Below are 27,342 nucleotides of genomic sequence, written 5' to 3'. Positions count from 1 at the left end.
CAAAAAAATGCTTTCAAGTTGTGTATGCAACCTGTCAGCTGCATAACTTCTGCATCAGCCTCAGATTGCCAGCTCCTCCTACACAAGAAGACCTGATCCAAGAAGATGGGATAGCTTACCTGTGACCTTACCTCTCAATAAAGGCCACAAAGTCCGACAAGCTTCGCCAATAACTGTTTCTCTAAATGATTGTATGATTAAGACAAAAGACTTTTTGTAACCGATGATATATGACAACAGAAGCTACATTATCAGTATAAATTTTTATATTTGGGAAAATTAATCAAAGTTTAAAGGACCTGAATAGCTGGTGATACATTCAGTTGGCCAGGGTGGCCAGCTTCCAGAGAAATGATGTTGGCCAATTTCTGTTCTTCCACATGTAGTCTCTTTTTTTTTTTACCTCAAGAAGCTCTTTCAGCACAATCAGTTTCTCCCTCTCTATGTTCAGAATGTTATCTTTGTCTGAAAGAAATTTTCATTTTACATAACACAAGTCTCACAGCAACAGTTATGTCTCGTCCATCTGTATACAAACTTTATCAAAACAAAAATCAGGGTTTCTTGAGTAAATTACATTTTTTCTCTTTTTATCTTTTCAAATTTCAAATTTGATGTATTGCTGTACATACCACTGAGAGTCTTTGTGGCCTTAACATGTGAAACTGCATCAACTGTATTAAAGAAACAAATCATTTAACTGAGACATGTGAATGTTGTATTTAAAACATATCCACAGGAATACGGAATTCTGAGTTAAATAAGGAAGTAATGACGTTTTTACTATTAAGTAAACACCTCTCTCCCTATGATTCATAATACATAAACACATACAGAGATTGGAGTGTCAGGCATACAATTAAAATCCATGAACTGTATTTCTAAGACCTGTGATGTTGTATACATGATTTCATCTTATCTTGTGGTAGGCATACCTGCAATAAACTATCACAATTGCAAATCTCTCCCCACCCAGAACACTTAAAAGTTGTATTAAATTTATTGTGCAGTATTTCCATTATGTATATGGTAATACCTTGAGGAACATCATCTGCTGACATCACACTCTCTGAGTACATGTATGTAGGTGGTACAAAGGTCCCATCATAAGGCAAATCCTGCAGGGCTTGAAGAGTCTCTGGAAAAACTGGAGTTGCTGGGGTAGTGTCTGTAAGTAATAAGATACATGTAGTTCCAATTTACCAATTTCTCTGCAATGAAAAAAGGCAAAATCTACAAAAATTATGGTTATTAACGGAACTATTAATCAAATTTCAAAATCAACTTTAAGTTTATACTTCATCTTTTATCTTACATGATCACAATTACCTGTACTTTTCGTCTAAAATACGGATAGAGTGGTGTCCCTTTCTAAGTGTCAAAATGGCTGACCGTGACACTGCAGCGCTAGTTCCAGCTTATGTCTATCCTTTGCATCAAGTTATTACCAAAGACGGGTTGATGAGGTAACACGTACCCTGTTGACAGGTGGGTGAGATAGCCTACAGATATTTACCGTCAGAACGCTTTCCTCGCCCTGCAATATTCAACATAAAACATCGATGTTTTACGTGATCATTATTTACATATTTGTACTCCAGTTTATACCAGACATATGACCCTCCCCCACCCCCACCCCCACCCCCACCCTTCCACACACACACACTATTTCATTAAATCACTCACCTCTGAAATGTCATCCCATGCTTTCTTATCCATGTTGTTCGTCAAATTGTTGCTAAACGACGAAAACAACACGTTTTTCTTCGACTGAACACCCTCTATAAGAAGGGCTAACTCACTGTTAGTCCAGTTCTTACTCTTTGGGCGTTTCAATGTCAATGGCTGACTAGAATCCATGATCGGTTGATAATACGACTGGCGTCGTCTGCTAACAGAGTGAAGGGATTCCCCTGTAAATTAATGACGTCATTGGGGAAATCCCCCTATATTCTTACCTCCATCACAGGAGAGCGACAATCTTAATTTACGACAATGATCGTAAGACGAGGAATTTACGAACGGATTAAGAACGCTTTGTGGATCGGTCGTAAATATTAGTAAAATTATCTTAATTTCAATCGTAAACTCTTACGATATGTGTAAGTTACGAAGGCTTTGTGGATCGGGGCCCAGGGCCTAGATTTTCGAAACGATCTCAGCTAAGATAAATCTTAACAACTTACGTTCAAAGATAAGATATCTTAAGGTTAAGATAAGATAGATTTTCGAAACTATCGTAAACCTGTCGCAGATCGTTCAGAGCTACGATACCTATCGTAACTCTGACAGAGAACTCATTTGTGTTAGAGATAAAAAAAGCGGGTGTTTCCCAATGACGTCACGGGGATTCCCAGCTGCTGACAATAACAACATAGATAATTGACACGGAATTCATGATCACATTGTCATGTCAAATTGTTTAACACGCACACATTTGAGTGAAATTCTGTACAATCCTACATATGTCCTACATGTAGACGTGTTGTTCTTATGATAAAAGATGCCATGACGAACCGAACACAAAAAGCATTCGTGTGCCATGCAATAGCATTTTTCAAAGCCAAAAAATGTTATAATCAATAAGTCTAGTGTTACCACACTTTAGCTATTAGAATAGAAATAATGTGCCAAAAGATACTTCACTATTTTCCCTTCAAATGGTCCTCTCGTGACCGTATGGCAAGCCGTTTTCACATTTATTACGTAATTACAGATATCTTCAATTCTTTTAAAGATATCGGTATTTTATTTGAAGATATCAATAATGTTTTTAAGATATCAAAAAATAATTAAAGATATCTTAAATTCATTTCTTATATCCATAAAACAATTATTGATATCTTAAAATGTTACAGTGATATCAACAAATTAGTTTGTGATATCTCTAAATGTATTTAAGATATCATTAAACAATTACCACCCTACTATACATAAATATATTAGAAATAAATTCAAGATATCTTAAATTCAATTCAAGATATCTTGAAATAAGTTATACATATCCACAAATGCATTACAGATATCTTTAATTCAATTAGAGATATCTTTATTTCAATTAGAGATATCTTTAATTCAATTCAAGATATCATTAATTCTGACCGTTACTGATATCAAAAATCCAATTAAAGATATCATTAATAATTTTAATGATATTTTTATATCAATTATTGATATCAGTTATCTAATTTAGTAATATGAAGGAATTACACGAATTATTCCAGTCCCCAAAATGGCGGGAAATGACTTACAGATATCTTCAAATACTTCCTGTCTGGCTACATATCCGTAAATTCTTCCGGTACCAATATGGCGGCAAACCATGCCCAACTTGTGCAGGAGCTTGTCTCAACAGCACGCCAAGCAATTCGCGGAGGAGTTGAGTCCGATACTGACAATGACAGCAGTGACCAATTTCAAAACATGGTCTCAGTAGTGAGAAGTAGTTTTTCAAGATCAGGCACAAGTATTGACGGTAAGTCATAATATTAACGATGAGAAGAGACGATATATTTTTTAAACACAATACAAACTTATTTGCAAGTGCTTGTTTCAATATTCTTGTACTTTGTAAGTCTAGAGCAATGTCGAATATGGAAAAATAAGATTACGCCCTGGATGCCAGAGGGACATATTTGTCAACCCTCTAAATCCCTCACTTTGAAGTCGAATAAACTTGAAAATACATCACCTACACAGTTACACTTCACAGTTTTGAATAAGGTGGGAAATTTCCTGTTCTGTGATATCATCCACTGACACTTTAGGCCAAGCAAAAGTACTGAAAATAACCTCTCAAAATTAGGTACATCGTAAATGTCGCCATTTTTTACACATTATTAAATGAACAGTCACGGCGTTATTTACAGCATGTTTTGAAATGTAAATTTCGGATATTTACTCGGAGAAATGGATTTCCAAAATAGCATATCAGGGACCAAGGGTATTATTCTGACTTTTATGAAATCACCAATGATCATTCCAACCCTAGAATCGTTTCGAATGTTTTGAAAAATACCCAAACACGAACGCCGAAGTGAACTTTCCGCGATATTGGATAGTGTTTACAAAATCACGTTTCAGGTACACCCGTTATGGGACGCCTGTAACATCAGTATATTTCAAACTTAGCTGCGATACATACATCTTTTGAATTGCTAATACATTTTAGAATCAAATGTCTTATGATCTTTGTCACCAATATAAAGTGCCTAGAGGAAATTTAAGCAAAATAGGGTAGGTGTAGAGCGAAGCTGTGCTCGAAAAACTGCAACATAGCAAAATTCAGATTTTACTCAGTGTAGCATTTTCTCCTATTTTGAGCTATCCATTCGTCTATTCGTTCAAGATATTGGCTCAACATTTTCGGAATATGCATGGGAAGAGAATTGTGGGAAGAATTAGGGAATTTAAAACAGATACATTGCATTGCACAGAAATTGTCAAAGTTACCATCCTGTATGACGCCATGACTGACGCAAAATCACGCACAACGACAACGGTATTTATCGGAATTTCTGACTATTTCCGTTGGTCTCAAAGAATCATATAACAACAAATAACAGCACAAAGATTGTCAGAATGTTTCTGATTACTTACATGTCACATTTATGTATACACGACCCCTGAATCAACGAAAGTCCCCTCGTAAAATCCCGCGTACTGTTGACAGTGAACACGCCAGTTTGTAAAAGTCGGTCACCGGTAGTCATATGTGTAGCAGGGCGTGGAGTCATCCCACAGATGACATCCTTACCTTGTCAGCTTGCTGACGGGGTTAACCTCTTTGGTCATGTGGACAAGGCGTCCGACCTCGGATCAGAAGGTCCATGGTTCGAATCCCATCACGGGACTCGGAAATTTTATGGCCGCTACATTGGCGCCCAACGTGGGGCTGTGTGAGTGTCTTATTACACCTGCAGATAGCAACTCCTGTAAATGACTTCTAACTTCATCAAACATAGCTGGTGGAATACGACGATGTCTCTGCTTAAAGGGCGTGTGGTCATAGAGCTCAATCCGATGCCGAACTTGTGTTGAGTGACCCAAGTCATCATCTGCCTTGGAAAAGATGTCCTTGAATTTGAGTATGGTGTCTAATCCTTCCTCAATCTGATCACGTGTTAGGCCCTCCTTATCCATCTCTATCTGATCAATCAATGTGTCAGAGTCTACGGGACGACCAGGTGGTAGATCTTGAATTGTGACCGGTTGCAGCTCACATAAAATAGCCCGAGTCGGAATGACGACAGCCTTGGTAGTGACATTTGAGATGTGCACTTCAATGGTATCTTGTCTTTGAGGGTTGTATTGGATGATAGTTGGGGCAATGTCAAGATCATGTGGTACTGCAGAACTGATGGTTGGTTGTAGCAATGCACAAACCTGAGGATATGCTAACCCTCTGCTCATTTGGCCCTTGATGACTATGGTGCTATTACTAGGGATTACAACACTTTTATGTTCTGCATTCCTAACCAAAGCAAGCTTCCCATGGTTTCTCACCAATTCCTTTTCATGTAATACAATACTTCTGAATGCTAAGTACCAGGGGGTATGCAAATTGGCCTTCTGTAAAAACCTATCTCCATTTTGGTTTCGGCATGTTTCAAGAAAATGTGATAACACATTTGTGCCCAGTAAAACTGGCACCTTTGCATTGTATCTGGTGTCAGATACCACAAGAAACAGACAAGATACAGAGTCCTCCTTAACACCACCTCCAGGAGTCCTAACTGAAACCTCGATAATTCCCTGATATTGGAGTTGCTCACCACCAGCACATTCAATATCTAGCAACTTATCCAAAGACACTAATGGGATATGAGAAAGATGATTCTCATAAAAAGATTGAGAAAGTATTGATACAGTGGCTCCAGTATCAAGAAGGGCGCACACTGGAATGTCCTCAATGTAAACTTCAACTTCATTAGAAGTTCCTACTAATCCTTGAGGCAGTTTCCTGTGTGTGGGGCGTTGAGAATTGCCTAATGGTAGCCCCTCCCCATAGGCCCGGGCAAGTTTAAAGGGCGCCTCTGATGATCCAATAAGACACGACAACCATAGGCTAAATGGCCTGGATATCCACATCTGTAGCAAATAGGTGTGTTTCCTTGAGGTTGTGTGTTATTCCACTGTGACGTGATATGTCCATCTGTCGGTTGAGACTGCTGTAGGCTGGGGGGCTGATACTGTGGCGCAGCCGCACCCTGTTGGGCATCCCCTGACTGTGCACCCCTCCAAGTAACCTTTTGTCCACACTCTCTACCCTGTCGACGTCTGGGATCTCTGCCTCTTCCTCTCCATGAGCCACTCTGGTGTTGTCTGTCCTCATAGCTTTGTGGATCGGGGTGTATAAATGACTGACACTGATATACCTGAGCAGACATCTGTGTCTGTTGTTCTTTCATCTCTGAAATTTCTGCTTTCAATTCTTTCATCATGTCCTTTAGTTCCGAAAGGTCTCTTTCTTTGGCAGTCTCAGTTATCGAGGCCATCTTCACAGTTGCAGACTTGGGCCTGATCTTGGGTGTGTCTCGTTTCCCATGGTTCAGATCAAACTCAAGTTCACGGAGGCATAGTCTTAATTCATCAAAATTGGATATAGCATCATATTTGTATCCAGCAAGACTCTTAAGCGATGAGTGTAGACCATCCCAAAGTCTTGACCTTAACATATCATCCTGTTCTTCTTGTGAGATGTGCTTCAGTTCAGTAAGCTGGAACAATAACCTCTCCAACCTACAACTCCAGGTTGCCACGTCCTCGTCATCATGCTGACTTGTACTGTAGAATTCTGATAACAAAGAGGAACAACTCCGTAATGTTCCAAAAGCACTCTTAAATTTGGACAACAACTCTGCAATAGATGCCTTATGACCTAATTTCATGGAAACCAAAGCTGCTTCTCCTTTAAGTGATTTGCGAAGGGCTTGCAATATTACCTCGGGGCTGTATGTCTTACTCTCCATGAGGCAATCCACCTCATATCTCCAAAGATCATACTCTGTATCTTTCCCATGTTCTCCACTGAAGAATGGAGCCCCCAGTGAGGATCTGTTGACGACTGATGTTGGGTGGAGTGACAATTCCTGTGATCCAGTGACCATCCCAGTGATCCAGTAATGGACTGCATACCCATGTGAATACGTGGTAATTATGAACTATTTGCGTGCAGAATGTTATCAACTTGTACCAAGATTCACGCAATCATGGACTCGTTTCCAAAGCTAGCTATGAAGCAATTGCTTTAGTTCTGTCTCATCAAATGTGCATTTGTTCTATTGTCAGCAAACAGTCATAATTGTGTTATACTCTACAGAAGATGCATCTTATATTTCTTTGAAAATTCAAATGGTGTTCCCTGTCATACTTTGTTACTGATTGTACACTGCAGTGTTATTCCTGTGTTGCAACACATTTTTTTCTATTGTATATTCAACCATGGTGCCATTACTGACTCAGTTAGGTGTGTCAGTTTGTTGAGTCTTACCCTGACATTGGAACCAAAGGCGTCCGACCTCGGATCAGAAGGTCCATGGTTCGAATCCCATCACGGGACTCGGAAATTTTATGGCCGCTACATTGGCGCCCAACGTGGGGCTGTGTGAGTGTCTTATTACACCTGCAGATAGCAACTCCTGTAAATGACTTCTAACTTCATCAAACATAGCTGGTGGAATACGACGATGTCTCTGCTTAAAGGGCGTGTGGTCATAGAGCTCAATCCGATGCCGAACTTGTGTTGAGTGACCCAAGTCATCATCTGCCTTGGAAAAGATGTCCTTGAATTTGAGTATGGTGTCTAATCCTTCCTCAATCTGATCACGTGTTAGGCCCTCCTTATCCATCTCTATCTGATCAATCAATGTGTCAGAGTCTACGGGACGACCAGGTGGTAGATCTTGAATTGTGACCGGTTGCAGCTCACATAAAATAGCCCGAGTCGGAATGACGACAGCCTTGGTAGTGACATTTGAGATGTGCACTTCAATGGTATCTTGTCTTTGAGGGTTGTATTGGATGATAGTTGGGGCAATGTCAAGATCATGTGGTACTGCAGAACTGATGGTTGGTTGTAGCAATGCACAAACCTGAGGATATGCTAACCCTCTGCTCATTTGGCCCTTGATGACTATGGTGCTATTACTAGGGATTACAACACTTTTATGTTCTGCATTCCTAACCAAAGCAAGCTTCCCATGGTTTCTCACCAATTCCTTTTCATGTAATACAATACTTCTGAATGCTAAGTACCAGGGGGTATGCAAATTGGCCTTCTGTAAAAACCTATCTCCATTTTGGTTTCGGCATGTTTCAAGAAAATGTGATAACACATTTGTGCCCAGTAAAACTGGCACCTTTGCATTGTATCTGGTGTCAGATACCACAAGAAACAGACAAGATACAGAGTCCTCCTTAACACCACCTCCAGGAGTCCTAACTGAAACCTCGATAATTCCCTGATATTGGAGTTGCTCACCACCAGCACATTCAATATCTAGCAACTTATCCAAAGACACTAATGGGATATGAGAAAGATGATTCTCATAAAAAGATTGAGAAAGTATTGATACAGTGGCTCCAGTATCAAGAAGGGCGCACACTGGAATGTCCTCAATGTAAACTTCAACTTCATTAGAAGTTCCTACTAATCCTTGAGGCAGTTTCCTGTGTGTGGGGCGTTGAGAATTGCCTAATGGTAGCCCCTCCCCAGAACCTGATGGTAGCCGCTCTTCATGTCAAGGACAGAAAAGTAGGTCATACCACCTAAACAGTCAAGCATTTCTTCGATTCTGGGAAGTGCGTAGGAATCTTTGATGGTTCGGCGGTTCAGTTGCCTGAAGTCTATACACATCCTGAGTTTTCCATTTTTCTTCTTAGCAAGGAAAGGTTCTACTGGCCTGGTATGGCCAAAGACGTTGAGATTCACATACAATCTTGTGGCAGATGCATGAAGCGCAAGTCCTCCACCTCAATTCGTGCACCTCTGGTTAGTATCACAACATCTCAGCCACTTGAACTAGTGTGCATGGATTTTTTGACATTGGAACCCTCTACAGGTGGTCAGCAATATGTTCTTGTGATAACAGATCATTTTACTCGTTATGCACAGGCATATCCATCAAAGAACACTTCAGCAAGAACCACAGCAGAGCTGTTCTTCAACAACTTTGTAGTCCATTATGGTTTGCCCAAAAGGATTCATTCGGACAAGGGAGCTAACTTTGTGGGCAAGGTGATGACTGAGCTCTGTCAGATTCTAAAGATCGACAAGTCCTCCACAACACCTTATCATCCCATGGGTAATGGAATGTGCGAGAGGTTTAATAGGACATTGTGCAATATGCTTGGAACACTTGAACCTGAAGCCAAGAAGGATTGGAAGATCAATGTTGCACCACTAGTGCATGCGTACAACTGCACACGACATGAATCAACTGGACACTCTCCTTTCTATCTCATGTTCGGTCGTCATCCCAGACTTCCTATAGATCTGGCCTTTGGACTAGACATAGAACCTGTCACCACGAGATCAATTCTCAAGTATACCAAGACCTTTCAGGAAAAGCTGCGTAATGCCTATGAGATAGCTACTAGACAAGCCAAACAGTCTCAATCCCAGCAGAAGTCCTACTACGATCAGAGTGCAAGAGCAGCTGTATTAGATGTGGGTGACCGTGTCCTTGTTAAAGTAGTAGCTTTTGACGGTCGTCACAAACTAGCTGACAAGTGGGAAGATGACATTTACATTGTCACAAGCCAACCAAACCCTTCTATACCAGTGTATGTTGTTGAAAAGGAAAACGGAGGGGGCAGGAAGAAGACTCTTCATAGGAATCTGTTACTGCCCATTGGTTCTCTTCCTAGACCAGAAACATCTATTCCTGTACCCAAACCACGGAAAAGGAGGTCTAGCCCCACGTTGGGCGCCAATGTAGCGGCCATAAAATTTCCGAGTCCCGTGATGGGATTCGAACCATGGACCTTCTGATCCGAGGTCGGACGCCTTGTCCACATGACCAAAGAGGTTAACCCCGTCAGCAAGCTGACAAGGTAAGGATGTCATCTGTGGGATGACTCCACGCCCTGCTACATATGTTACACGTCAACACTGTTGTATTTTGTTATTTCTTTGAGGTGAAGGTCCTTGAATGAGAGTGCACTGTTTACAGTTTCAGTTATTATGTAGATTTGGCATATCTTTTATACATTTTTTCACACAAGTAATTTCACTTTGGATATTTGTCAATGTTCAAAATGAAATTATACGTAAATGTAGGCCACAGCATGTATGAACGATGAACTGCTTGTTTGAACATTGTTTACATAAGAATTGATAATTTTTTAGTGTCAAATACGATATTTCTCTCCTTTGGACAAGTGTTACATGATGAAGTGTAAATGTAACTGCAGCATGTACGTATTTCTTGGGGTGTGTAATAGTCAATATAACCAATGTCCATGAATAGCCGTTTCATTTTATTTTTAATTAAAACTGAATATATTACTTTAATATTTAAATGGATAATATTTTTCGTTAAATAGAATGGATGTATTTCTTTTGGTATTTCATTACATTATACGGTTAACGCTATTTTTCAGGGCATAATTATTTGTAGAAGCCCGAGGTCTTCCATTAACTGCCCGACGAAGGAGGGCAGTTGAAAAGACCGAGGGCTTCTGCAAATGATAATGCCCTGAAATATAGCGTTACCGTTATTATAGCTAAAATGGATGGAATTTGTTATCAAATAAAAAGAAACAACAATGTCGATTTTGAAACATTTACTGCAATCAACACGAATGTCACTGACCCCCTTTTACAAATATGGAAACGTCATAGAACAAACCAGATGACGTCTCTATTGAATGTTACGTCACCTATCCCTATCCTATGACGTCACCTAACAACGGGCGTGATAATGGCCCGTCGTCAATTAATATGAGGGCATTATCAAGTTACAGTGGCCCGCTCATTTCTGATAACTTGCGGGCGTTTTTATGATAATTCTATCCATTTTAGCATTAATTGATGATAAAGCTAGTACTCCATTAATAATGGTGAAACATTAGTCAGATTACACTTACACAATCAGGAGAATGTTGGAATCTAAGGACTAAGTTATAGGTTACATAGGGCCATCCATTTCTCTATTACCTTTGTTATGTAGATCTAGTACAATTTTCATCATTTATTATGGTTTGTTTTATAAAACCTCTCTGTCGCCTTTTGACGTCATAGAGAAAAATCAGTTTTCGTCATTTACGGCATGCTATTTTTGGCATTGAATGTATGTCGTTAGACATACGCATATAACTCTATTTGATATGTAGTTATGTCGTTCAGATATCAGGCAGTATTTCGTTCGCTCACAGTTTCCGTAAAGGTTATAAAAAAAATTTAAAATACGTCGCAGTTGGCGTTTGCATTTAAATTTACACCATCAGACAGGAAAGTTAATATTCTATATCTCTGCGCAATTTTCACGCCGGAGATAGATCCAGTGCCGCGTGAGTGCTATTCTCGCACAACCTTCACTTCAGACCAGCCGAATAGAAGGGAGAGGGTTGTCTGAAACTACGTGTTAACCATTTATGTTAATAATGTATAAGTCATGTTTCGCTAAAAACGTTGACAACGTTAGAGAAATCTCACACATTTATGTTTTTCGAAGGTTTTGACACAACGTATTCAAAACCAAAACAAAACGAAACGTATAGGTCTCCATATATTTAGCATATGATCGTACAATTGCAGCATTAATGAACTTTTACAGACCAAGGGAGGCACAGAGGAAGGAAAAGGCGAATTGAGTGGAAGACAAAAATCTTTCTGCTGAGAAGAAGTAACCCTGACTTCTTTCCTTCCCCAGCGGAATGTAGATTTCTCACCAGAAACGGATTTGGTAAGCTATTTTAATATCAGAAACCGGTTAAGAAGAGGTGTTAATAATTGAAAATATGATAAAATCATATATACAATAATGCACCCGATTATCCAGACTTCAAAATAGATATTGACGAAAGGCATGTATTAAGGTGTTAAGTTGAAGAATGTCCTAATTTAAGCAGAGATGTCTGGATAATGATGCACTGAAATTAATTCATTTGTGAACGTTTGTTTCAGGGGAAGCTGTTTTTCAGGACTCAGGAACAATACGCCTCTTGAGGACATGGACTCTGGGAACATTGGAAGCCCACATTTATGCGCTGTTTCCCAGAGTCCCGCTGTCCCTTGTGGGCTTTACGTATGCCCGTTGCGACAAGGGCAGAAGAGTCACACAAATTGATCCGCAATCCCTCCTTGATCTCGAGCGCAAAGTTGGAAAGGCCAAAATTATTATTGTCCCAAACAGGGACATCCCAATGGTAAGAAACCATGAGACCTATTTCAATGAAGTATTTTCTAGTATATCACATCGTGAATATTTTCTTATGGTACTATGTCAAGGTTGTTTCATTTCATTTTGACAGAACGAGATGGAACAACAAGAACCAGCTTTAATGCCAGAACCACAGGGCAGCCAGGATTTATTGCAAGAGCCATCGAATGAACACACTTTACTGCAAGAACCACCAAGCAACCAGCAAGAGCCACCGAGCGACCAGGCGTCACTGAGCGACCAGGCGCCACCGAGCGACCAGGCGCCACCGAGCGACCAGGCCTTGCAGCAAACGCAAGAAGCGGGATGGGTGATGGCGGGGACTCCCACAGTGCAGTTCCCATAAAAGTCCCAATTAGTGTACGCGGATACTCCCTATAGTAGCTCCATAGAGTGTTTGTGTACATACTCTGACATTTATCAAACATTTTGCGGAATAACTGCGTAGCTAAGAAGATATTTTACTAAATTTCCGCGGAGTTTCTGCGTAGCTCGGCAGAAATATTACTAAATTCCCGTCGAGTTTCTGCGTAGGCTTCGCGGAAATTTTGCGAAATAAAGTGAAAGACTTTTGCCATGGTGTATGTATTCATAAGAATTGACTTCAGCATAGTTTTCCTTTTATGTTATGCGGATTTACACAGTATGCACACTTGATTTTACGTTATGCGGATTTACACAGTATGCACACTTGATTTTACGTTTATACCTCCATAAACGCATAAAGTATATAGGATTTTATTCTTAAACAAAGTTTCAAATCATATCACACTGTGAAGTTTTAACATATTTCACTTTGATGATAGATAACCAGTGATATCATTTATTAGCTGAGTAGATCGTTAAGTTCTCTCGCACAAAGAATAAATTTATCTTTGTGTGAAAGTTGTCCGTACACAGCTTCCTTCAGTCGACAGTTTTGTTCATCTGTCAAGTAAAGAGATGATTGACTACCGTGCGCCATGCTGGTTGTGTGTGATTCCATATCAGTATCAAATCCATATGCTTGAACCGCATCGACAAGGCGGGTTGCAAACGAAGGTACATCGCCAAATATTTCTTCAACAGAAGTGTGTCCTGAATTCGCATTGTTCAGGATACCATCAATCCAGATTTGTTCAGGTGAACGGTTACTTTCTGTTCGCATTCTGTGACAGTTCCAACCACATCGAAAAGATGTCAGTCGACGGTTTATTTCCGGAACATAAACGAAGTGCAACGCATAAATGTGCTGAGTGTTCACTACATCAAGGATACCCTCATCCTCAAATGCATAAAACTCCTTGTAAAATGTTTCAGTCACCTCTTTATGAACGTCACGCCAGAGTCGCTCGATTCTCTGATTGTGAACCGATCTCCCAGTAATATGACTTGCTCCTTGGTATCCTCTGATCAAATTCATGGCATATGCGACTTTGATGTTTTCCATTCCATGATCGCTCCTAACCATCGATGGAAGACCATAGCTATCTGAGGCTTGAACAAATATTCTCAACACATCATCAGCCTTATTGTTATCAGTGCATTCCAGTGCTGTTATGAACCGAGAAAAACCATCTATGCATCCATGGGTTACCAGTGACCATCTGAAATGTATATTTCAAAACAAGTTTATGTCATAAGTGTAATGTATTAACTCAAAGACTACATATTGATTTAACTACTTACATGTGGTGAAGGATAATTAATAACCAGAAACAACCTGAAACGAAAAGGCACAATGTCAACGGAAAGTGGACGCACCTGTTCAGTTTCATATGAGCATCCATGTGCCATAAACTGTTGGGGGATGGTACAGAATAAGTACGCCTAGCTACTGTCCTCCCCCATCGTGTAGCCGTACCAGTTGGGTCGACTGTCGTCAGGGCGGCTCGGACTCTGCTGCGTTGGACAGAGACCCCATCAGAACGGAGATACCCATTCATCATCTAGGAAATATATGAAGTATGGTGTTCTTGTCATAAAAAAAATCCCATGATTAAACTTTCATATTACATCAAATAAAAGTTAAACTAACAATGGGCGCAAATGGAACGCCGTTTTGCGTTTATGCTACTTACCAAGCACAAAATTTAACTCATTTTAACTTAATTCAACTATTTTATAGCGATATTGAAATATTTCGCCCATGGGCGAGAAAAAGGTTTGGCCCATGGGCGAGAATATGTTCCTTTACTCAAAACTCATGTTTTTGTTTCGCAAATACATTAAATGTATTTATTTAAGTATCATGACACAAAATTTAACTCATTTCAACTTAATTCAACGATTTTATAGCGATATTGAAATATTTCGCCCATGGGCGAGAAAAGGGTTTGGCCCATGGGCGAGAATATTTTCCTTTACTTAAAACTTATATTTTTGTTTCGCAAATACATGCAGGTGTTCTTACTATTTTCATGGCACATAATGTAACTCAGTTTTACTCAATTCAGCTATTTTACAGATTTATTGAAATATTTCGCCCATGGGCGAGAAAAGGTTTTTGCCTTCGAAATCCTTGATTATTATTGCAACTTTTAATTGCATTGTCACTTTTGGTATGAAAATGGTAATAGTTAAGAAAAACGTAACAGCCTTCTTATGATAATTCTCATATTCTCATTAGTACCTTGTGTCTAATTACAGTGTCGGCCTTATTTACAGGTGATTCTACAATACTTGTTGTCGGTCAATTACAATCTGCCACACCACGCGTGAATAAACAGTTATGCAGGTGTTGCTGTGGGCAAATACCTAGCCTGTACATGTATATTTTTGTGGATACATGTATTACATATTTTCGTTGATATGTGGATATATTAAGCACCAAGACACAAAAAGTTTATGAAAGATGAATTTGTGCCTTGATATATATATTCAACGCGAACGAAGCTTGTATTTTCTCCGCGATCCTGATGTGTATCATCGTTTAATTGGTCATTCATCAAAAGTATGTTGTGAGGCGATATCAAAGGAGCCGCTCAATATACACAGTGTCGTCCGTTTCGCGTGAACTACCACCCTACCCTGTCAGTAAGAGTTATGTAATCGGTACACAAATATATTTGGTGCGATGTCAGTGTGGAAGGAGTTTGAATTACGTCCGCCAGTGGCCACAGAAAGTATAGTACCAATCAACAAGGCCAATGCCGTACTAATAACCTAGTGACTCGCGTAACAACGGCTGTCAATATGTCTGCTACATCTACCATACCATCATCCCTGCACAACTGGCGTATTAACGGTTTATTCAAAAAATTATTGTAGAAATGTCGTTACCAGACTAACGTACGTCGTATTCAGTCCTCAACTGGATGTCACATTCCTTATATCAGTTAACAGCCCTGTTTGTGAAAATATTTACTAGACATAAGATTTAAAGACTACTAAAATCCATTGTAAGACCGCATAGACCATAAAACCGAATAAAATATGTCTTGTATTAGATGATGGCAATGACCGGAAATGTTATAACGTTAGATTAAGAAGGGGAAACATTAAAGTGTTTTACAATACTTGGAAACATGAGCAATAAGATGTAGCAACATAAACATGCATGGAATAGGGAAAAAGGATGAAAACAAATTGAAAAGGATTTTAATACAAAATTATCGAACTAAATAACTTGCCTGAACAGAAGGGGTACCCAAACTTGTTTGACAGTTATTCGTGTGTTGTAGACTGTCGAATGGGACTCATGTGTGTACGTAGGGTACGCAAGTTTTAGTACTCATACACTTTCTCTTTTTGTGTTTTGTTTGTTTGTTAGTTGTATAACGCCACACTTAGCAATATTTCAGCTGTATGACGGCGGTCTGTAAATAATCGAGTCTGGACCAGACAATCCAGTGATTGACATCATGTGCATCGATCCACGCAATTGGGATACGATGACATGCATCAACCAAGTCAGCGAGCCTGACCACCCGATCCCGGTAGTCGCTTCTTACGACAAGCGCTGTCGCCCTTTTACGCCAAGAATGGTTTGTTGAAGATCTTCACGGGTCTATTGAATGCAGGGATTTGTGTAAAGTCATCAGACAGCATACAATGACAACTAAAAAATTATACTCAGTGTCTCCGCAAAGTAATATAGTACGGTACTTAGAGTACATGTGAGATTATACTCAGATTAGGGAGATGTTTAATCCATATAACGTGTTATTATTCTACCTAACAATGAATTTAATGAAATGAATGCAAAACAAACTCAACGGCTAAAAGGTTTCATTGAAAAAACTACCCCTAGTCTTGACTAATAAAACAACTGCAACCCGACACAGATTAAACGCAACTTACAAACACAATCATAATCTGGTTAGTCTATATCACTCAACGAGGCCGCTTACTCTGCCCACAGTATGACAGTATTGGGCAGTTCAGTAATTAGGAGACAAAACCAGGCAGGTACGCTGGTCACACTTGACTGGTCTGACTGATGATTAGGTCGTCTGACAATTGGGAGTGAACCAAAGCAAGAAGTATCTGCGAAACTATTTGCTCCTTTTATGGGACCGATTAGTTTTATGACCATGGGCCTCGGCACAAGCGTGGTGTTGGAAGACAAGTTATACATGTACATCCGATACATGGTGACTGTTTTTCGCTATTCATATTCTAAATACATTCATAATACCACAACATTTTAGTACTCCTTGAAACTTTACAATCACTTCAATATGTACAATAGATTGAACGAGAACACTTGATATATTGCAGATTATTAAATCATTGTCTCTATTATCAGCCGCTACGTTTGTATCGTTTGCATTGTACAAAGAAATATTTTATCTGTCCTTTTGCAGATTTAGCCTCAGAATGTGCTCATTCGAATTAGGAACGAAAATAATTGCTTATCATGAGTATATATGATACAGTTAAAAGTTACTTGTACACTGTAGACGTATACACTTTAAAATCGCATACGACCTTCGCGAGCGAGTTGAATGATACAGGTTAATTGGAACGAAGTCTAGAAAGGGTTATAAAGTTTTGTATTTGGTAATGTGGAGGTTTGTTAAATATAATTTTTTAAATTCCTTTTATTTCAATATGCAAAAACATAACTATGCGCTTAAAAACAGAGCTGACTTGATGGGAGATAGCCACCTCAGATTGTCGGTTGGACACGGTTTAACCTTACTGTGTCCTCACCCTGGTTGTTGTTACCGTTGTTATAAGGGATTAAGATCTACGGCTCATTGCATTTTTGGTTACAGTCTGTATCACTAAAGTGGACATGTGCAGGTGAACTCTGTTCAATTAGTATACGAAATGCCCCAAAATGTGAACTCCAGACAATAATAACCTGCGGGTAAATCCACGTGCGTCTGCCTTTCCCCTCGTTCACCTTCGAAATCCTTGATTATTATATCATGCCAGAGTTCTGAAATTCAGTGACAATGTTGCTGAACAGTAGAATCTGATGGACGTTTTGTGCAGAACCTGTTTGACACTATGGGTTCCAGGACCACTAACACTCTGAGCTGAAATAGTTTGGTCCTAACCGCACCAAACATCTACAAGTTTGTAAGCTTGTAGACATCATTAAGAAGTAATTAACAGTCCCATGCTGAGACCTTCTCAAAATTCAGACCGGTGGCAGGCTGCCAACAAAGAGAAGAAAATATCGCAACCCCGACACGAGTGTGCTCAGTCAAACAATGAACTTACGACCGGCAGAAAACTCCAGTTGAGTATGCCGATGCTGTATCTCAGCCGTGTTGGCCTGAAAATTTAAACATGCTAATTATAAATCCAAAATCGTATAATTATTTTTAATAGAAACCGTATCTTAATTTGTTCTTGCACTGCATCATATCGTGTATTTCATCTGTATATGTGTAATGTGTATATATATCAATGACTACACTTATACCGCATATTCTGCAACAGACTATAATTAATCACCTTATTATTGTCTCTCCATTTACCATGGCTGACTGCACTAATACCCTTTTAACAGTGGACACCGATATCAGTATACATGTAGGCTTTTTGTTCAAAAAGGAATATGCAGGAAATTATATGTAACAATTAACTGTGTACTAATTACATGTTTGAATGTTATCAGTTTTACGTTCTGAGATACAGCGATGTAAGCATCTTCTAAAATCTTCTAAAAATATAATAAAATACAAAACTCTCTGCCGTAATTTTTTGTGGAAATCATTCGATCAAGTAAAGATGACTGCGTGACAAGACGAATCAACTATTTATACCCGATAAAAGAAACTGCCGTATTTTAGGAACAGTGCTATAACAAGACATTTGAAATTTCTAACAAGCAGATACATTAGAGACAGTGACTAGACTACAGGTACGTAATCCGTATCAATCAAAGGTGTAAAAAAACTGAAAATCATATCTGTCGGAGACCTACCAAATTACCAAGTTTTATCATTACTATATTTATTACAATGCAAATACTTTAGTGATACATTTCTTAGAGGAGAGGGCATACACACAAGTATATTGCTTCCGTGTGTGAATGCAGGTTGTACTTGGTATCTCAGTTCTCAGTTTCATACCGGTTGTATAACTGAATTTGTATATGGAACCATGCGTACAGCATGACAATTACTTGCTATTCGTCAGTTTACAACACACATAACACGGTCAAACAATTTTAGGCACCGCTTTTGCGAGTTATTTAGTACAATAATGTTTTATTAAAATCTATTTCAATTTGTTTTCACCATTTTCCCTATTGACAGTCGTTGTTACGTGCGTCACTAGGTAATTAGTACGGATTGACCTTGTTTATTGTTTCTATACTTTGAGGATTTCTGTGGCAAGTGGCGGACGTAATTCAAACTCCTTCCGCACTGACACCGCATCAAATATATTTGTGTACCGATTACATAACTCTAATGGACAGGGTGGGGTGGTAGTTCACCGGACGACACTGTGTATATTGGGCGGCTCCTTTGATATCTCCTCCAAACATACGTTTATTGAATGACCCCATTAAACGATGATACACATCTCGATGAATATATCAAGGCACTAATTCATCTTTCATAAACATTTTTTTGTCTTTGTGCTTAATATATCCACATATCAACGAACATTTGTAACACATGTATCCTAAAAAAAACAACAACATTTTCAGGCTAGGTATTTGCCCACAGCAACATCTGCATAGCTGTTTATTCACGCGTGGTGTGGTAGATCGTAATTGACCGAGAGCAGGTATTGTAGAATCACCTGTAAATAAGGCCGACACTGTAATTAGATACAACCTACTAATGAGAATTATCATAAGAAGGCTGTTGTTTTTTTCTGAACTGTTACCATTTTCATACCAAAAGTGACAATGCAGTTAAAAGTTGCTTTAGTGTCACAATATTCACTCACGTTTTCCTCAATCGCATTGAAACATAATTCCCACTGGTCAGTTAGAAACCGCATGTAATTAAATAATTATTTCGAGATTTCGTTAGAATGTAAGATATTCAGCCAAACGTTTTGCAATAAAAGACGAATAGTTTTTTTCATTAAAATACGCGCACGCGTACCTGTATATTGCATACCTAGTGTCACGTAATTGCCCAGTGTGATGTATCAACGGGACATAAAATGGGAAATGAAATAGAAACTAACTAAAATTTAATGTTGTGGAAAATAACTCCAATGAATTGGAGTACACGCACATGAATTCGTATGATAAACTGTCAAAACGTTTTGAGAGGTAAGGCCGGGTTCATTAAAGATCGCTACAATATGTAAAACAGGTGAAATTTGTAGAACTAAAGGAAACATCCAACCAAATGCCCTTTTTAAATAGTAATGTAATGATATAATATAAAGTATATTTCACATGATACAATATACTTTGCAAACAGTTAGTTGATGCTTGAAAGGGTCTGACGAAAACATGGGCGAAATATTTCAATATCGCTATAAAATCGTTGAATTAAAGGGCAAGTTCACACGGAAATTAACCCATTTTTCTTGTACTTTTTCCACATTAAAAGCGTTAACCTAGAAGTGTCATAGACAAAAATATAAAAATATCACAATTAATTAACATATTTTTCGCATTAAAACGATTTATATTTTTCACATTTACCAAGTGTTCTATTTCCACAACAAAAACACCATGGCTTATGCCCCTTGCAATATGACGTCATTGGTGCCAATTGATAAACATTATGACGTCATCATGCTTTGTTAGAGCCGCTTCACGTGGTGTAGGTCTAGGTGTGTGATTCTAGCGTCTCAGATGCCAGCCAGCATAGTGTTATGCTGAGTCACTACTGCGCCGGAGTGTGTCGTAGGCCATGTTGTTTTACCGCAGACTGGTACTTGATATCTTTTGCGTTGAGAATAGACAGGGACCCAGTTGAATTGGCACCAATTACGTCATAATCTAAGGGGGATAACTCAGGCCTGTTTAGCTCGAAAAACGAAGGCCTCATAACGGCATATCATTTTCACACTATTGTGAGCTTCCTACTTTCACTATGAAAAAAATGAGTGTATATTTTCAAACACAGATACTAATTAATTCTAAAATTGCGTTTTGTTTAGAAAAAGAAAGAAAGTGATTTTTGCGTGTACACTTCCCCTTTAAGTTAAAATGAGTTAAATTTTGTGTCATGATACTTTAATGAATACATTTAATGTATTTGCGAAACAAAATCATGAGTTTTAAGTAAAGGAACATATACTCACCCATGGGCCAAACCTTTTTCTCGCCCATGGGCGAAATATTTCAATATCGCTATAAAATAGTTGAATTAAGTTAAAATGAGTTAAATTTTGTGTCATGATACTTCAATAAATACATTTAATGTATTTGCGAAACAAAATCATGAGTTTTAAGTAAAGGAACATGTTCTCGCCCATTGGCCTGCCCATGGGCCAAACCTTTTTCTCGCCCATGGGCGAAATATTTCAATATCGCTATAAAATAGTTGAATTAAGTTAAAATGAGTTAAATTTTGTGTCATGATACTTGAATGAATACATTAACTGTATTTGTGAAATAAAAACATGAGTTTTAAGTAAAGGAACATATTCTCGCCCATGGGCCTACCCATGGGCCAGACTTCGCCCATGGGCAGGCCCATGGGCCACACTAAATATTGAGTTTTTAAACAATTTTTTTTTCATTTTTTCTTCCTTGGTATGTTCCCATGAAAACGGCATGTTTAATTTTGTAAATACCTTTAACCGAGACTGGGCAAAGAGCGTAGAGTTTCTGGACTTTTTGGTTTCCAGAATTAAAATGGGACGTGTTAAAATGAAATGTCAATGTTTGAACGTAAAGCGGACTAATTGTTTGGCAAAATATCTATGGAAAAATATGCCGCCATCTTGGATGAAGATAAAATAAACTTACGACAGGTATAGGGCTATCTTAGATTTACGACAAACTTAAGATATCTTAGAGGCGATTGCGCTACGATAGTTTCGAAAATATGCTACGATAGCCTACGATTTCCTTACGACAAATTTACGATAATTTTAGGGCTACGATCGTTTCGAAAATCTAGGCCCTACCACAAACACGTGACAATACCCTATGACGTAAACAATGCCCTGTGACGTCAGGGGTCATCGAGTGTGCATAAGCTCCTCCCAGTGATCTATCATCTCTACACGAAATGTCATTGAATACGCCAAGCGCTGTGGAGAGTTTTGAATATTTTGTTACTGAATATAGCCTGCGGCGGCGCATTTTATAGCAAGCGCTAGTTTACGAAAGCACTTTTATTTTTTATTTATTTTTTATTTCGTTTTTCTCGTAATTCAAGGGGGTAAAAGGGTTATAAATGGGAACTAATATACATATATTATTTTTTCGGTGCATTAAATTTCATTATTACCCATATGGGCTCAAATATGCAGTGTAATAACTTTTTTGATATTTGCACAGTGTGCAACGCTCTCCTACCCAGAGCTCCATGCGGCCGGCAGCCAGCTAGCATAGTACCTCTGCCACAGGCCAGCGCTATGTGACGATTCGTCACATCTTTCACAGTCCATTCAAGGTATTGCATATGCTTTTCATCCGTTTCATGTTTGACAAGTCTACATATTTTCATAAACAAATGTCAAAGAATGGTTAACTTTCATTGAGAAAGTATGCAAATACGTAAAAATCTACTTGTTTTTGCGTAGTTATCCTATGTTTACATTGGTTGTACGGCTCCACGTGCTGTCATCGAAGCCCAACGGAGAGCTAGCGACACGGTCACTTTGATGCATAAATATATATTGTCATGCAACTCACTGTCGCAGTTGTAGTAGCATATCTATATAGTTATGCAAAACAATATGTAAAGCGCCCCCAAATACTTGCATTAGTCCGTTCTATACTGATTTCTGAAAAAGCGCGTTTGTTTACAAACAAGAGAACGTCCGGTCACGTGATATGCAAATTAGCCTGTGGCAGTGGTGTTATGCTGAGTCACCACTGCGACGGAGTGTGAGTGTGCAATTAGTGATTCTCGAAGCTGATTGGTCAGTGGAACAAAGATCAATTTACATTGGACAACGGAACTATTTTTTTCTCATCCCATTAATTCACAAATCCACGCCTTTCCCTTCAGATGTTTTACGTGCTACAATCTCACCGATTCGAGATTTTTAAGACAAGACGCATAGTTTCATATTAACAACATGATTTCACATTATCATTTTTTTCATTTATTTCACATGATTTTCATTTTACAGTAAAAACCAAAACTACGTCCCCGTTTGTTAACAAACATGGCTGGCCATTTGAGACCTGTCAAAGTAAATGACCTCGTTAAAGCGGACGGAGATCTGACTGACATGAAAAGTTATTTTTCAACCTCTGAACACATTTAATGTCTTTGTTGTCAAAACTGCATATGGCCAGATTGAAGTTCCAAGATTCAGATTGTGATGTTGCCAGAAACTGTTTCTAGGGCGCCAAGATCATCACCACCAAGTCATGGTTTGCGTCTGTGTTAGAGGGCTTGCTGTTTGATGAATTTTTCGACCACCCGAACCCAAAAACCGGACTTTGTATAGACAGGTTTGCCTTTGTGAACGATGATGACATCGATAACTGCCAATGAAAATGAAAACACAATGAAAAAGTCTAAACTTGACAAGTTGACATGAACTTAGTTCACAAATGTAAAAAGGTAAGAAAAGCACGAAAAATAAGACTACTCACACTTTCAACAATGGCTTGAGAATAAAAACAAATTCATTTTGCAACGACATTTAGACTTTACGAAAGACATCATAAAGATACACTATTTCGTACAATTTTGTAACGTTGTGTGAAGAAATAAGGACGTGACACTTTTTTATACAATGTATACGTTTTTCGTAACCGCGACGTCTGCAAAGTACGTACGGCGCTGAGCGGTATGCAGGGTGACTGACGTCCGCTGACCATATGGCTATGAGGGTTAATGACACAGGAAAGGTGCAACTAAACATTATTATTTGCAAATTTATCATTTCGGCATGCACATCAGACAGTTCAGAATTCGAACTGTCTACTTTGAAGGAGATCAAGGGTAGCGTAGAGTGTTACCTTAGCGACATGATTACCAGCATCTGGTTGCAAAATCGATGCACTTTGCTGAACTCGGAGGTTTTGAAATCAAAACAAAAATAATTAAAAATACAAGGAAAAGAAAACTTACCCCAGCGAGCTGATCCTGTGTCCGATATTGAACTAAATGAACTCCGTGAATGCGGACAGCTTAGCACCAAGTCTCCAGATACCGTGTTTGTCTATCAACAGGTATTCGACCATTATGAATCACATCAAAATATCAACAAACTCCCGTAATCTGACTGTGTCCACTCCGCGTTTGACAAATCCTCCTGAAATCCCACATGCACACACGATGTTAATTAAACTTGTCCGGATTAAACTGTAACCGGTTCTCTTGTCATTCCTGGTTTCGGCTGTCTCATATCTGGGTCAAGTCGGGTCATTCATTCCGACACTGTGACAGCAATCGTACTTTCAAAGTTTACCTTCTTTTCGTAACTTTTCTCTAACAAACAAGACTTCTGCACATTCCGTCTATGTTGTTGTTATAGGTTTTGGCATTTTTGTGAAATGACACATAAAAAAATTGACAGGTTTTCCGTGTTTCCTCTTCTCAATGTGAAATGCATGTATCTGCCGATGCACGACGGGGGCTGTCTGTCAGTGACGAGATCTTGTCAAAACAAGCTTTGATTAAAAATCCTGATGAACCTTTTTGGAAACCTGTCTTCTTTATCAATGCTAGATAGTGTACGCTGTGTAAATCGGACAGAAATATAACTGCAATAATGTGATCTTTACAATTTGTTAACAGAACTTTATTTTTCATGCGTAACAACACGTTAATTATGTAATGGGGTTGGAATGAGTGGACAGTGTTTTTTTACATGCGGATTGATACAAAACAGCTGATTCTTGATCGGCGACAGTTGATTGTTTTTTTTCTTGAAACATGTCTTTAATATGAATATGGGTAATAAATAGAATAACCCACTCGGTACGTGTGATTACGGAAAATATGTCACTCGTGACATATTTTCCGTAATCACTCGTACCTCGTGGGTTATTCTATAAATATGTCACGAGTGAAATTAATGTTTTGAGTTCCGAGCTTTATCGAGGAACTTAAAACATTAATTTCACGAGTGGGTTATTCTATAATTATTGTGCACAAGAATGTAGTTTATTAGGGATAATATATTGGCGCTGAACACATCCACATATCGCTAGTGTTAGGGTAGGTCACCCCGAACTCTATCCTTAGCCCTTGGACCCCCTTTACATAAATCAACCCTTTTCGATCATTAGGGTTAGGTACCCGTTTACTGGCTATTACGTAGATTACCCGAATTCTGTCCTTAGCCCTTGGATCCCCTTTACGATCAATCATCCCTTCACGATCATTATGTTGTGATCACGGGTATCTGTCCTTTATGAAATCACCAATGATCATTCCAAAACGTCTCCGATAACCCTAGAATCGTTTGGAATGTTTTGGAAAATACGCAAACACGAACGCCGAAGTGAACTTTCCGCCATATTGGATAGTGTTTACAAAATCACGTTTCATGTACACCGGTTATGAGGCGCCTGTAACATCACGTATATTTCAAACTTAGCTGCGATACACACATTCTTGAATTCCTCATACATTTTAGAATCGAATGAACAATGGTCTTTGTCACCAATACGAAGTGGCTGGATGAAATCAAGCAAAAAAGTAAGCGTGATAACGAACGCTGTGCTCGAAAAACTGCACTTGTTTGAAATGTAAACAAAGCAAAATACAGATTTTACACAGTTTAGCATTTTCTCCTATTTTGAGCTATCCGTTAATCTATTCGTTCAATTTATTGGCTCAACATTTTCAGAATATGCATGGGAAGAGAATCTTAGGAAGAATTTGGGAATTTGAAATAGATACATTGCAATGATTTGATATTTTCAACAGAAATTGTCAAAGTTACCGTACTGTGTGACGCCATGACTGACGCAAAATCACGCACAACGACAACGGTATTTATCGGAATTTCTGACTATTTCGGTTTGTTTCAAGGAAAATTATAACAACAAATAACAGTACATAGATTGTGACCGTGGCCATATGATAGATAACTCAGAGGCAGCTAATCTTAGTTCATACTCTAATTGAGAGTGGTTTCCCTTTGTATTCGCCCGGCGAGACTTTGCTCAATGTTACAGTTTGCATAAAGCGCAGAGTTCCGTGTTATATTTTCCAGATTTGTGTCAATGCTTTAGTATTTATTTTCGCATTTGAGAAAATTATATCAATCTACATATGTTTAAAAACCATAAAGGTTTCGCATCAGTTTTAACAATTGAATTTTAACTATACAGTGTAGTATTTATATTTATTGACTTAACAAGGGCATACACGTGATCAGATATTTGTCGGGTAAAATTTAATATTTTTCAAGCAAAAGTAATTGTATTTGGTTTCGTTTTAATGCAACACCTAGGTTATCTGTACTACTGATAGACAAATATTTGATAACAAGTGATTAAAAACTGTCTGTTGAACAATTGCATTCTTTAAAAACAGGTGATTAACTGGATGTGGATGTATTCCATTAAATATAACAATTTATTGAAATTCTGGCAGCAAAAGTTCAGCACGGATTTTCGTATCTAAAAATGAAATAAAAAATGGGTTACCTTGCTCGTTTGGGTTTACAATGTCGTCATAAATTTGCTTAGTTTGAACATGGTCCAAAATTCACTTTCCAATATATGTTCGCAGAAAACGGTTATTGAATGTAGTTTACTCATCAATAAAAAAATAGACATCGCGAGAGGACCATTTGAAGCGAAAATAGCGAAGTAGCTTTCTGCACATTTGTTCAATTCTAATAGTGTAGTGTGGTAACACTACACTTATTGATTATGACATTTATTGGGTTTACAAAATGCCTTTGCGTGACACACGAATAATATTTGTGTTCGGTTAGTCATGGCATCTTTTATCTTAAAAACAAAATATGTAGGACGTATGTAGGATTATACTGATTGTCACTCAAATATTTGCGTGTTAAACAATGTGCCATGACAATGTGCCATGACAATTCCGTGTCGTTTTTCACTTGTTATTGTCAGCAGCTGGGAAATCCCCGTGACGTCATTGGGAAACACCCCGCTTTTTCAATCTCTAACACAAATGAGTTCTCTGTCAGAGTTACGATAGGTATCGTAGCTCAGAACCATCTGCGACAGGTTTAGGATAGTTTCGAAAATCTAACTTACCGTATTTCCTCTATTAGACGCCCGGGCTTCTATTTATTTCGGACAAGCCTTTGACCCGGCGTCAATTGGATGCCCGGCGACTATTGGAGGCCCGGTTACTATTAATACCCCAATTTTACTATGACCACGAATGTTCCGAATCGTCACGAAATGGAAATATTTTGTTTTCGTAGATATCCGTAGATATATCTCAATCAATTCTCGAAGTCCGTAGTTGAA

General features: G+C 38.6%; 2 protein-coding genes and 1 long non-coding RNA gene across 3 annotated transcripts; 1 reads left to right on the top strand and 2 right to left on the bottom strand.

The window, feature by feature from the left end:
* The first annotated feature begins 351 nt into the window (after positions 1 to 351).
* On the top strand, positions 352 to 12,958 carry LOC124151456. Its single transcript, XM_046523938.2, has 5 exons — positions 352 to 356; positions 1,406 to 1,488; positions 11,781 to 11,909; positions 12,131 to 12,372; positions 12,478 to 12,958. Exons 1-5 carry the CDS (start codon positions 352 to 354, stop codon positions 12,730 to 12,732), a joined length of 714 nt encoding a protein of 237 aa, XP_046379894.2. The 3' UTR covers positions 12,733 to 12,958.
* A 209-nt stretch (positions 12,959 to 13,167) lies between these two features.
* Positions 13,168 to 14,483, bottom strand: LOC124151457. Its single transcript, XM_046523940.2, has 2 exons — positions 14,130 to 14,483; positions 13,168 to 13,972 (listed from the first exon to the last, which is right to left on the bottom strand). Exons 1-2 carry the CDS (start codon positions 14,312 to 14,314, stop codon positions 13,213 to 13,215), a joined length of 945 nt encoding a protein of 314 aa, XP_046379896.1. The 5' UTR covers positions 14,315 to 14,483; the 3' UTR covers positions 13,168 to 13,212.
* Positions 14,484 to 23,011: 8,528 nt separating this feature from the next.
* Positions 23,012 to 24,413, bottom strand: LOC125377494. Its single transcript, XR_007219662.1, has 2 exons — positions 24,008 to 24,413; positions 23,012 to 23,415 (listed from the first exon to the last, which is right to left on the bottom strand). It is a non-coding gene; the product is annotated as an uncharacterized LOC125377494 (long non-coding RNA).
* Between the last annotated feature and the right edge of the window lie 2,929 nt (positions 24,414 to 27,342).

This window comes from Haliotis rufescens, unplaced genomic scaffold (assembly GCF_023055435.1).
Source record: "Haliotis rufescens isolate VD_foot unplaced genomic scaffold, xgHalRufe1.0.p SCAF_9, whole genome shotgun sequence".
NCBI lineage: Eukaryota > Metazoa > Mollusca > Gastropoda > Lepetellida > Haliotidae > Haliotis > Haliotis rufescens.
Note: the sequence above shows the minus strand (reverse complement) of the source record. Positions and strands in the feature narration are given on the sequence as shown.

Coding starts and splice junctions, on each gene's coding strand:
- LOC124151456 (XM_046523938.2), top strand. Junction 11,910..12,130: donor TCTCACCAGAAACGGATTTG/GTAAGCTATTTT, acceptor CGTTTGTTTCAG/GGGAAGCTGTTTTTCAGGAC. Junction 12,373..12,477: donor CAAACAGGGACATCCCAATG/GTAAGAAACCAT, acceptor TCATTTTGACAG/AACGAGATGGAACAACAAGA.
- LOC124151457 (XM_046523940.2), bottom strand. CDS start 14,314: ATGATGAATGGGTATCTCCGTTCTGATGGGGTCTCTGTCCAACGCAGC. Junction 13,973..14,129: donor GCTCATATGAAACTGAACAG/GTGCGTCCACTT, acceptor TATACATTTCAG/ATGGTCACTGGTAACCCATG.